The following is a 12,727-nucleotide window of genomic DNA, read 5'->3' as shown; positions in this document are numbered from 1 at the left end:
CTGGTACCCATACCATTGCGGAACCCATATTGAGTGTCACTAATATCCAGCTCCAGTTTAGAGTGTATTCTGGCGTGGATAATTTTCAGCAGAATTTTCAAGGTATGTGACATTAAACTTATGGTTCGGTAGTCACTGCATTCTTTGGCATTCAGTTTCTTTGGCAAAGACACAAATGCTGATGTCAACATTTCTCTAGGGATGATTCCCGTAGTATAGATAGCGTTGAACAGTTCTACTATTATGTCCAGGTTTTTCTCGTTGACCAACTTTATCAGATCGCTAGGTAATTCATCTGGACCAGCAGATTTATTGGTTTTCATAGAGTCTATTGCCTGACTAACCTCTGATTTGGTTATCTCTGGGCCCACATCTCCGGTCCACATCTACGGATGTACTAGCTTCTCTCTGGTCATGAAATAGTTCCTCGATGTACTCTTTCCATCGTCGTAGTTTTCATTCTGTCTCCATTATAATATATCCATTTTTGTCGAGCAATAAATTTGAAGTTCTTCTATTTCCTATTCCGGCTAGTTCTTTGACTTTTTTATGTAGGTTGAAGTTGTCATATCTGTTTTGCAGTTTTTCTATTTCTTTACATTTTTCAGAGAAGTAGGTTTCTTTAGCCTCCATAATTTTTCTTCTTATTTGGTTTTTAAGCTGTTTATAGCGGGTCTTATTGATGGTTTTGTTTTTTCTTCTTTCATTCATCAACTCTAGAATTTCCTCCGTCATCCATTCTTCTTTCTTACATTTGGTTGTTGTAAGTACTTTCTTACTTGGCTCTAATATAGAGGTTTTGAAGAGTTGTCACTGCTGTTCTACGTTGCAATTATTTCCTGGGTTTCTGTATAGATTTGTGTTGATTTCGTGTTTCAGATTTTCTTTTGTTTCTTCTGACTTTAGTTTCTGTTTATGAAGTTTATTGTTGTTGAGGCTTGATGTTGAATCTTGTACCTCCCCAAATTCAAATAGGGTATAAGATTCATCAGGTAACGTCCCCTATTTCTCCATGTGATTTTACATTTAAACACTCTGACTCACAGATCATTGAGAGTCCTCAAACACATGGTAAGGAAGATGGCGAGGCCAAGATGATTCAGATAGCGAGAAAAAGTTTCTTTCCATTTGGCTAGACGAGTTCATTCTGAGGTATCTTACAAATGCGTTGATATGGACAGAAAGCTTTTCCTTGATTAGAGCCCCCATGTAATAGGCTGGTAATCGTGAAGTGGAAGTCGCGAATCTAGAATTTGTTTCTTTTGTTCCACATCTCTAGCTACTTATGTTTGGATAGCAGGTGTAGTGATACCTGCGATAGGGTAGAGCTTATGTATGGGCGAGTCTCAAACATTCACGGATAATTCTTACTGACTCATTGATAGCTACATCTATTACATTGATAAATAGCTGCATCTAGTTCATTGATAGCTAGATCTAAGAGTAGCTCTATCATGGCATTGTTGTACCCATAGTTCTTCATTTTGTATATCAGTCATTTATGCCAAGCTTTGTCGAATGCTCTGCTTATGTCCAAGAGGGCTTCTCCGCTGTATCCATCTCATCATTGAAGCCTGCTTTGATGTGTTAGGTGAGTCTGAAAAGCTGGTGTTCGCTTGAATGTCTGGCTATAAATCTGAATTGGGCTTCTGGTAAAACTTGTATTTTTGCTGTTTCCTCTTCGAGCCTTGAAAGTATCGCTCTTTCAGCAATTTTGCTGACTGCTGGTAGTAGAATTATTGGCTTGTAGTTCTGACGAAAACTGAAAAATGCTGATCAAATGAGCTTGCTCCTAGACGCTTGCTTCCTAGAAGGAAGTATCTGTTTTTAGGTGGATGTGAGAGGTGGCATTCAGATTTTTGCGGATAAAGTTAGGTGATAACTTCTTTAATAATAATTGACTTATGCTCCTTCTCAAATATGCCCGGAACATTAATAAAAAAAAAATAAAATATTTAAAAATTTCATAAAATTTCGTTTTTGTTCTATTTTCTTTGCTTATAACTTTAAAACGATTCATTTTGGAACAATATCGTATAGGAATAAAACAAAGATAATTAAATTTTCTATCAGATACGAATGGCTAAAAATGTCTTAATTTAACACCCTTGCTACAAAATAGCAATAAATATAAAATAAGGGGGCAAAACAACCCTGTCTTATTACATGTTTTTCCATCACTTAGGTTAAACTTGGAACCTTATTAATTCGCTTAGAAAATTTTTGTAATGTGCTAAAACTGTCCACCAAATTTCATTAAAATTGACTTACTAGATTTTGCATAATAATTTTGCAATCTAAACTTTTTAAAAAAAATAAAAATTTTTTAAAATCTTGCACAACAAAAACTATAACATACAAAGATTTGTCAATTTTTAATATATAAAGAAGCACTCCACCTGTCTAATTCACTTTACAGAATTGAAATCGGATTATTTAAGCAGCCTCAGCAATGTTTTAAAGTTATAAACAATTTTTTGACTTATAAACAAATTAGTGCTGTGTCCAGGAGGGGGTGCTACGGGCTCCTTTATTTAGATTGACTTACCCAAGTTTTTTTATGTATTTTGACCCGTAGAACACGAATTTTTTGGGTAACAGTTGATCCGGATGTCGATAAGATTGTTATAAACAAAGAACTTGAGGAATTACATAACATCGATTTTTCGCAAAATAAAACATTTTTTGTATTTCTTGGGTAATTCTAAGCAAAAAATGTTCTTACAAGTTTTTTCGTAGGATGCATAGTTTTCGAGATAAACGTGGTGGAACATTCACAAAATCGAAAAATTGCAATTTTTGAACGAGAATAACTTTTGATTAAAAAATAAAATAGCAATTCTGCTGACAGCATTTGAAAGTTTAAGTCAAATTATACCGGTTTTAATTATTTGCATTGCTAAAAATTAATTTTTTTATTATTAAACAAAGCTATTTTTTTATAAGCCAAAAAATTGTTTATAATTTTAAAACATTGCTGAGGCCCCTTAAATAATCCGATTTTAATTCTGTAAAGTGTATTAGATAGGTATAGTACCTCTTTATATGTAAAAAAATTAGCCAACTTCTAAATAATCTACTTTTTGTTCAGAAAGATTTTAAAAAATTTGAACTTTTTTAAAAACATTTATATTGCAAATTAATTATGCAAAATCTATTGGGTCGATTTTAATGAAATTTGGTAGACCATTTAAGTAAGTTATAAGAATTTTCTAAGCGAATTACTAAGGTTCTAGGTGCTACCAAAGTGGTTAAGAAACATTGAATAACAACAGGCGTATTTTGCCCCCCTATTTTGTATTTATTGCTATATTGCAGAAAAGGTAATACCTTAAGACATTTTTGACCAGTCGTATATCATACAAAATTCAATTATCTTTATTTTATTTCTCTACGACTTTGTTCCAAAACGAACCGGTATTAAGTTATAAGCAAAGAAAGCAGAAAAAAATCGATGTTTTTCAAAATTTTTTAAGATTTTAATTTTTTTATTACTGTTCCGGGCATATTTGAGAAGGAGCATCAGTCAATTATCATTACTGAAGGTGTCACCTAACTTTATCTGCAAAAATCCGAATGTCACCTCTCACATCCAAAAATACACGTTTTTTTTACAGATTAGTCCTGGTCTATCCATTGATTAGACAATCTTCTGAATCTCATCAGTAAATATAAAAATTATGTTGGTCAGATAAATCGTTTACACATATGTCAAGTTAACATATTTATGAGGTAGCTATTACTGTATTTTTATTTTTTACTTCAAATTTCATCTTTTACTTAAGAGTCACTCATTTTCCTTGATGATAGTGTTAAATAAAATACCAAATCACAGACGAGAAAACAAAGTTAGAATTTTAATGCAGCAGTGACTTACCCTATATATTGTAAGTAGGCCTTTCTTGCTCTTCGTCTATATCTATATATACCTGTGAAATTAATCATGGCGCTTCTTTGTGACGTGTACACGCATTCGCCGGCTCAGATTTGCATTTTAATTACGAGCACTGAGCGCTGAAAATGATAATGACGAGTCGAACAACCGTGTAAACAAGTAGACTTCTTCTTGTAGACTGTGTATGTTTGTAATATATACAACGTTGTTGCTAATATAAGAAAATTTAAGAAGTAGTTTTCATAGATTGGCTATCGCGAAGTACAAGTAGAAACGATAAAATTACAAATATGTAACACGAATAATAATAAATAACGAATAACATTAAAAACAGTTGTTTTTCCATTAAAAGAACGACAGATCAATGTACCTATTACAAGAGAACTGTTTTATCTAGTATCGTGGTTGATATGTAAAAGAACTTTGATTTATTTAATAAACGCCAATAAGATGCTTAAGAATTAAGAACATTCCAATCTGATCAAATAGTATGCTCAATGAGCAACTTTTTTAGTCTAAGTTACTACCAAAATCTTGAGACTAACTGAAATCTCACGAATATCTCTTTGGTTCTGTTTTTTAGCTGTCTATCATGAGCTGGTTGTAGTGCAGCCAATTGTCTTATTGTACAGGTTCCATTGTTTTATGAAACCCATTCAAAATTTCTGGAACCTTTACTAGCTTATACTAGTCAAGTAGGTGGCTGCTATACATATATATTTCGAGTCACTTTATTGTCTCGAAAAAGTGTTTGCCGCCCGCGATTCAATGCGTCGCAGTCATGCAATATATAGTTGATTATTTCAGGTTCTCTGCCACAAAGTCTGCAGCTCAAGTCTCCATGAAATATTTCCATTGTATGCAGGTGCCCCTTAACTGCCGCATGTCCAATAAAGAAACCTGTTATGACTCTGAACTGATTCCTGCTTGTTTTCGGCAGTAATTCAGCCCTACTAACAAATGACCGTCCGATATACATCTTGGCATGTGTTTGACAGGGTACATTCTCCCAGTGTGAGTTGTGTTGGCTTCAGATCCAGCTTTTTTCCATTCGCAGACAATGCTTTATTTTTGGATTTCCCACGACCGACTCTGGAGCCAAGTGTTTTGTAGCCGATGCTCTCCTGGCAAGTGCATCACTTGCGCGTGGTATTAAACCCTACAGTTTTCCATAAGAGCATCTGGTTACCAGTAACGTAGTTACCGCTCTTTTGGTTATTCATTCCAATTGCCGATTCCAAGTAAGTCTTCAACAACACCTGTTGGTTTTACAGCATGTAACACGAATTACAAATATGTAACACGAATAATAATAAATAACGAATAACATACAAAACAGTTGCTTTTCCATTAAAGGAACAACAGATCAATGTACCTATTACAGGAGAACTGTTTTATCTAGTATCGTGGTAGATATGTAAAAGAACTTTGTTTTACTTAATAAACACCAATAAGATGCTTAATAACATTCCAATCTGATCAAATAATATGCTCATTGAGCAACTTTTTTAGCCTAAATTACTACGAAAATCTTGAGACTAAGGGAAAACTCACGAGTATCTCTCGCAGTCAAGTGTGTGTCAAGTTTGAACAAAAAATATTAAAAGGTGCCTTAACCATGGGCTAAAATCATTTAAGAACATTTGTAATAAAACACTCGGCGCTCGGTAAGGAAGAATATTTTATTTAAGTGTTTTGGGTCAAATCTTCGTATTTTTTGCTAAGGTTTCTCCAGTTACCATATGGACAATTCTTAATGAAACACCCTGTATATTAAATAATAATGGAAAAGGTAGAGGAAAACTATGTCTAAAATCGTAAAAAATAAATATACATACTTAAATAAAGGCAGTGGTTGTATTAGCATCTTATTATCTTCTTTAATTTATTATTTTTTTACTTATGACAGAAATGTTATTTATTATTTTAATTTTTATTATTATTTTTAGGTCTGGAATATGGGAAAATTGTCGGGCAGCTTATGAAGACATCGTTAAACATCTAGAAAGGTAAGTAAAATATACGTTAGGTATTAATTTTTTCCTCGGTTTGCTTTTTTCTTTTATTCACTTTCGAGTTCCAGGACCGATTTTTTCAAAAGAGGTCAATAGTAGTAAACCACATAAAAAAAATGTAAAAAAGAAATAGAGTTTGCAACAATTTCAGTCCTTACCATTTTTGTCGAAAAGTTGAAAATGGTGGACATATTGAGCAAAAACGGCTATTTAAACAGTCCTTTAAATCAAGGCCTCTGACGCAACGGCGGAATTCAGTCGCGATTTTAAATTTACACTATGATTCCCCCTTAAGGTTAGAATTATAAAATTTTGGGGCAGCTGTACAGGCAAGGTTGGGCCTTTTTTCGTCTAATCCGACTGGACTATAATGATATAATTTATTCCAAGAGTATTTGGATAGTTTATTTTCATATTCTTATCAACTTATCATTTTCCTTCTTCTTCCGAAGTAAGTCACCCTCTGCATAATAGTCAATTCTGTACCCTTTGCATAATAACTTAAGCCTTTGAATTAAATGAGAAATGCGAGTTATTTGTTAGTTGAGCGCGCCTTGAAAGGAACGGGGAAAGCAGATTTACATTGGTAAAAATGCATGTGCACGAACCGGCAGAATCGTTATTTGGTGTGACACCGTGATTATTCAAGCCCCCGTCAGATGAAGTTGTGTGTTGTGTGCGGTGGCAGATCGTTTTCCAACTCTAACAAATCATTGCAGGAGCGTCAACGTTAAGCCGCCAGCAGGATCTAGTGAACTGGGACCCTGCAAAGCCGGTTAATCGCTTGACATTTGACAAATGCTGATGTTCCATATAACTCTGTATGTCCTATGATAATACCCGCCGTGTCGATTTACAAATTACATCGCCGTCTCATTTCAGAATAATTGCTACACAGCTAACTACTACTAATAATGCTTTACATACCATTATTAGAAACCAACACTAATGATATGTCGTCTATAACATAAGTATAAGTAATTTTTATTCTTCTTTCTTAAAGGGAATCGACTTTGCCTGTTCCATTTTCATCATTATTATCATCATTTGCTTTACAGCCCCTGGTGGGTCTTGGCCTGTTCTAGAATCAGCTTTTATTACTTTCTATCCTTCGCATTGATTTTCCAATTTTGTAATTTTAACAATCATGATCATGTGTGGTTTTCCATCTGGTCTTTAAATAGTGTTTTGGACCTGCCTCTTTTCCTCACTCCATCCGATCTTTGTTTATAAATGTATTTTGACGGCTCCGTCTCGTTCATTCCCCCTAAGTGGTCTAGCCACCGCAGTCGGTTTGTTTTGATGGACCTCCCAATACTAGGTTCACTACGTGGTTCACTATAAAGGCGGTAAAGCTCAAAATTATTGCGCCTCCGCCATAATCCGTTCTCCTGGAAGCATTTATAAATCTAGCGGTTTGACAAAAGTTAATATATCTGTTACCGGCCAAACACGATTTCAGGACAAACAAGTTTGGCCTAGGCCAAACTAGTTTGTCCTAAGCGCGTTAGGATAAACTAGTATGGTCTAGGTCAAACTAGTTTGTCCTATCGCGCGTAGGCCAAACTAGTTTGTCCTAGGCCAAACTAGTTTATCCTGATATAAATACACACACTTCAGGCCAAACTAGTTTAGCCTAGGCCAAAGTAGTTTGGCCATAATAAAGACTCACACTTCAGGATAAACTAGTACGGCCTAGTCTAAACCGATTTAGACGAGTCGAAAGTAATTTAGCGAACATGTGAGGACTATTATATGCGGGGAATTCCCAAATCATGTCCCAACAGGGATGGCAAAAAAAATTATACATCGATATATTGTATCATATGATACATCGAATGAAAATATTGATACTTGCTATAAATCAATACATTCTTGTATAATTAAATAATATAAAAAATAATAAGTAAAAGGATAAGGTTTTCTCCAAAAATTAAAAGAAAAGATACACTTACGAATAAAATTGAGTACGAATTAATATTGTTTTCACCAATTTTGAAAAAATGTGAAAACGTTGAATTATCCACGTACGTCTGTCCGTCCGTTTGTCTGTCTGTCCGTGAACTCAACTTCTCCGTCATTATACCAGGTAGAATGACAAATGAGGTGTCAAATGAAAGCTTATAATCTAAAGATGGTACTAAAGGTGAGAAATTTGTGATATATTTGTGAATAGGTGAGACATAGGCTATTTGTCCGTCTGTCCGTCCGACCGCGAATATAACTCAATATTATTGTTTGTTTGTTACGAATAATTATAATTTTAATAAAAATGATTATTTTTCCAAGAACAAAGTATTTTATTCAATTTATTATTTATATTAAGCAGTACTAGTTTGCTGAATTACTTACTAGTTTGCTGAATTACTTTCTTCTTCTTGGCTTTTTCCCATTATCAGTTTGCTGTTTTCGTCTTCCATAGCACTCTATTCTCCCAGTCGCCATCTCTCATAGCATTTCCTATGTGAATTTTCCATCTCACAACAGGTCTTTGTTTCCGGCTTCCTCCCTGCGGGTCCCAATGCAGTAATCTTTTCGGACACCACTGCTCCAGCATTCTTTGTAAATGCTCGTACTATTTGCCCACAGGGCTCTACTTTTACTACCACAACTTGAGTTGTAGTGGGCTGTAATTGAGCATTCTATTTTTATTCCGTTTCATTTCCTCTGTTTTTATTCTACCCTACCTGGTGATTTTTAGACACATTTTCATAAACTCCAATTCAACTGTTCGTATTTTATTTCGTATTATTGTTGTCACTGGCCATTCTTCCACTCTTGTAGGGTAGTATTCAGCACTATGCCCTGAAAAATCCTTTTTTGTTTTCTTTAGTTAGAGTGTTCTTTCATATCAAACCATGGAGTGCTTTCGTGGCTTGTTTTCCCCGAACTATTTTCATTTCTATATATTTCATACAAGTGCCATCTCGGTTTATCATCTACCTTAAATATTTAAAGGTCTTACAACCCTTAATAGTGTCTTCTAAACTTATGTTTAAATCAGCAACCAGTCTGTAATCAATTACTTTCCACTAGAATAAATTGGTTTAGACTGGGCTAAACTAGTTTATCCTGATATAAAAACATACACTTCAGGATAAACTAGTTTGGCCTAGGCCATACTAGTTTATCCTAACGCGCTTAGGACAAACTAATTTGTCCTAAAATCAGGTTTGGCCGGTAACATATCCATCTAGTCTAATTTTTCAGTAGAGAATTTTGAAAGTTTGAAATGCCCTCTAAATTCATAAAATTTTCAAAACGAGTTGCCAATGTGATTCTCAACTTGCCACATTACCAGTGTAACGAAGTTTATAAACTGGTATTAGATAATTGTTTAATGAGTACCTTTTTTTAATGATTCTCTTCAAAATACACACAAACACAGGATATCTATCTTGTTTTGCCAACCCAATAACGAAAAGTAAATGGACATTTTTCACATTTCGACATAAGAAATCAAGCTACAATATGTAAAGTTCTGCCCTTCCTAATAAGTACCACAGCGGACATATCATAAATATATTGTCAACATGAATATCACAAGAGAGTGAGAATAAATTCAAAATAATGCGACAATTTTTCGAAAACTTGTTGCCTGGCAATAGACACGAGAGCCCTCGGGGCTCGAATGACTATTGCCGAATGAAGTATATAGATTATTCCCAGTATAATAATAATCTGCCACTTTTGTCATACCACTTCAGAAATAGTCTAAGGCTTTTACGTTTAAAACAGCATTTACATTCTTTATGGCTTTTTGTCATCGCCCATTTCCACAACTTTATGACCAGATTTTGTAGTGTTCTTATATTTCTCTATCCCCCCGGGTTGTATTTTTTGGGTATTATTTCGTTTTCCATCTTTTAAGCATGTTGTCTCCCTTCATTTGTGATCAACTATCTTATCTGCAATAAAAAATGGGCGAGGAGGTCATGTTTGGTCTCATTCGATAGATTTAAAAAAAAAATTGAAAACGTGTCTCTCAGTTTTTCGATTAGATGTAAATTTTGGAAAATAGTTGACCGATCCGCTTCTTTTGACACACTCGGTATACATTTTGAAACTATATGAATGAATTGTGCAGATTTTAAATGATAAGTCGTGTACATTTTAAATTAAGTAAATATCCATTTTCGTTTTCATTTTGCTGGCAACGATGTTTTGTTCATTTTCGTCACAAAGGTTTTAGCACGTTTTATCAATTAAAACATAACAAAGGATAACCAGATGCAAAAAAGAAAAGCTGCGTCCTCCTTCCACAACTAAACTTAGAGAAAACCGTCCTAGCAATTAACAAAGCAGAATTAACAAAACATTGGCCGATTTAAATTTGAATTAAGACCCCAAAAATTAATTAATCCTCGTCACTACACGAACTCGAGCAATTAGTCTGACATGAGAGACGGCAGAGTTAAAATCTTCTATTTCAGACTACGCAGACATCTGCAAGCTTCGTTTCTACTTTATGAATATTAATAGTTTTACGAAAAAGTGTTTAATTTCCCTCATATATCACTGCCCAAAACGAAATATATAAAATATATTTTATATTATCTATATACATAATATAAAGGAGGTCAAAAAAATGCGTATTTTTTACAATTTTAACCAAACTACTAGTAACACTGTAAGGAAATTTTATGCGAATACGTTTTGGAAGCTGATACATCCCATAAACGCTGGCTATAACCATTGCAAATTCGTCTCTATCTTCTGCTTTTCTTAAAAGTGTCTGTATGTTTAACCCGATCCAGTCGCGAATGTTTTTTAGCCTGAATATTTTTTCGTCTACCAACACCCCTTTTTCCTTCAATTTTACCCTTCATAATCAGCTGCAAAAACTCGTGCTTATCATTTCTGTCATCATTCTCTTTGTCTTATCCCTATGCGGGGCGGCTTCCATAATTGTATTTGTCCACATAATTCTATCTTGGGTCATATCAATGCTAATCCCCTTTACCAACATGTCCTGCCTTATCGTCTCCCCCCAGGTTTTCGGTCTTCCTCTTCTACTCCTTCCAGGAATCTGCACTTCAGCTATTCTTCGTATTGGGTGATTAACGTATCGACGTTGAACATGACCAAACCATATTAACCTATACTCTCTCATTTTGGCATCAATTGATGCCACACCTAGACTTCCCCTAATATACTCATTTCTAATTTTATCCTTCTTTGTCACTCCACTCATCCATCTAAGCATTCTCATTTCGGCCACATGCATTCATTGTTCCTCTTTCTTCTTCACTACCCAGCATTCAGTTCCGTGCATTATAGCCGGTCTTATGGCTGTTTTATAGAATTTTCCCTTCAGCTTCATTGGAATTTTTCTGTCATACAACACACCACTCGCTTCCTTCCACTTCATCCATCCAGCCCTAATTCTACTGCATGCATATCCATCTATTTCTCCATTACTCTGTAATACCGATCGTAGGTACTTAAAACTATTGCTTTTCACAATCATTTCACCATCCAAAGGTACCATTTTATTTGTAGTAACTCCATCTTTAAATGAACATCCCAAATACTCTGTTTTGTCCTACTAAGTTTTAAACTTTTTTCCTCCAGAGCTTGTCTCCACTGTTCCAGTTTTTGTTCTCAGTCTCTTTCACTATTTCATATTAACACTACATCATCAGCATACATTAGGCACCATGGAATGCTACCCTGTAATTTCACTGTTATCTGGTCCAAAACTAATGAGAATAAATAAGCACTAAGCACCGAGCCTTGGTGCAATCCTACTTTCACCTGAAATTTATCAGTCTCTCCCACACCTGTCCTAACACTAGGCGTTACTCCCTCATACATATCTCTCATAATCTTTACATATATGCCAGGGACTCCTTTCTTATTGAGTGCCCACCACAGAATCTCTCGAGAAACTCTATCATATGCTTTCTCAAGATCAATAAATACCATATGAACGTTGGTGTCTTTATTTCTGTATTTTTTCATCAGTTGCCTTACAATGAAAATTGCATCTGTTGTTGATCTGCCCTGCATAAAGCCAAATTGATTATCGGATATTTCGGTTTCTTCACGTATCCGTCTATTAATTACTCTCTCCCATATTTTCATGGTGTGGCTAAGTAGTTTTATAGCCCTGTAGTTTGTACATTGTTGTATGTCTTCCTTGTTTTTGTAGACAGGTACTAATATACTGCTTCTCCATTCGTCTGGCATTTGTCCAACTTCCATAATTCTATTAAATAGACCTTCTAGCCAACTTATTCCTGTCTTTCATAATGCTCTCCATACTTCCCCAGGAATGTCATCTGGTCCAACTGATTTTCCTTTCTTTATTTTTTAAAGCGCTTGAGCCACTTCCTTGTTTGGTATTCTGGTAACCATTGCTGTTACTGTCTCCGTTAACTCCACAGACTGTCAAATTCTTCATTTAATAAACTGTCAAAATACTTTCTCCATCTCTTTTTGACATCCTTTTCGTGAATTAGTATTTTATTATTTTCATCTCGAATACATCTAATCTGATTAAAATCTCTTGCTTTCTTTGATGTCTGTTTGGCTATTTTATATATCTTTGCTTCGCCTTCCCTGGTATCAAGTTGATCGTAAAGGTTTGAATACGCTTCTGCTCTAGCTTTTGCTACTGATACTTTCGCTTTCTTTTTGGCGACCATATAGTTTTAAAGATCTATGTTCGATCTGGTTTCTTGCCACTTTTTATATAATTTTCCCTCCTCTTTTATTTTTCCTTGTACTTCAGTTTACCACCATTAAGTCTCTTTATCCTCAAACTTATTTTCTGACGTTTTCCCAAGTATTTCAATAGCCGTCTCGTTATTAA

The 12,727-nt window shown here is 34.7% G+C and overlaps 1 protein-coding gene across 2 annotated transcripts in view; it reads left to right on the top strand.

Moving 5' to 3' along the window:
* Positions 1 to 12,727, top strand: part of LOC114330076 (dachshund homolog 2) — a 1,215,300-nt gene that overhangs the window by 449,646 nt on the left and 752,927 nt on the right. For both annotated transcript variants that reach the window (XM_050657910.1, XM_050657909.1), the window contains exon 4: positions 5,845 to 5,904. In XM_050657910.1, coding sequence (XP_050513867.1) covers positions 5,845 to 5,904 — 60 coding nt within the window. The remainder of the gene's footprint in view (positions 1 to 5,844; positions 5,905 to 12,727) is intronic.

This window comes from Diabrotica virgifera, chromosome 8 (assembly GCF_917563875.1).
Source record: "Diabrotica virgifera virgifera chromosome 8, PGI_DIABVI_V3a".
Classification (NCBI taxonomy): domain Eukaryota; kingdom Metazoa; phylum Arthropoda; class Insecta; order Coleoptera; family Chrysomelidae; genus Diabrotica; species Diabrotica virgifera.
The sequence above is the reverse complement of the archived record's forward strand: the minus strand, read 5'-3'. Positions and strand labels throughout refer to the sequence as shown.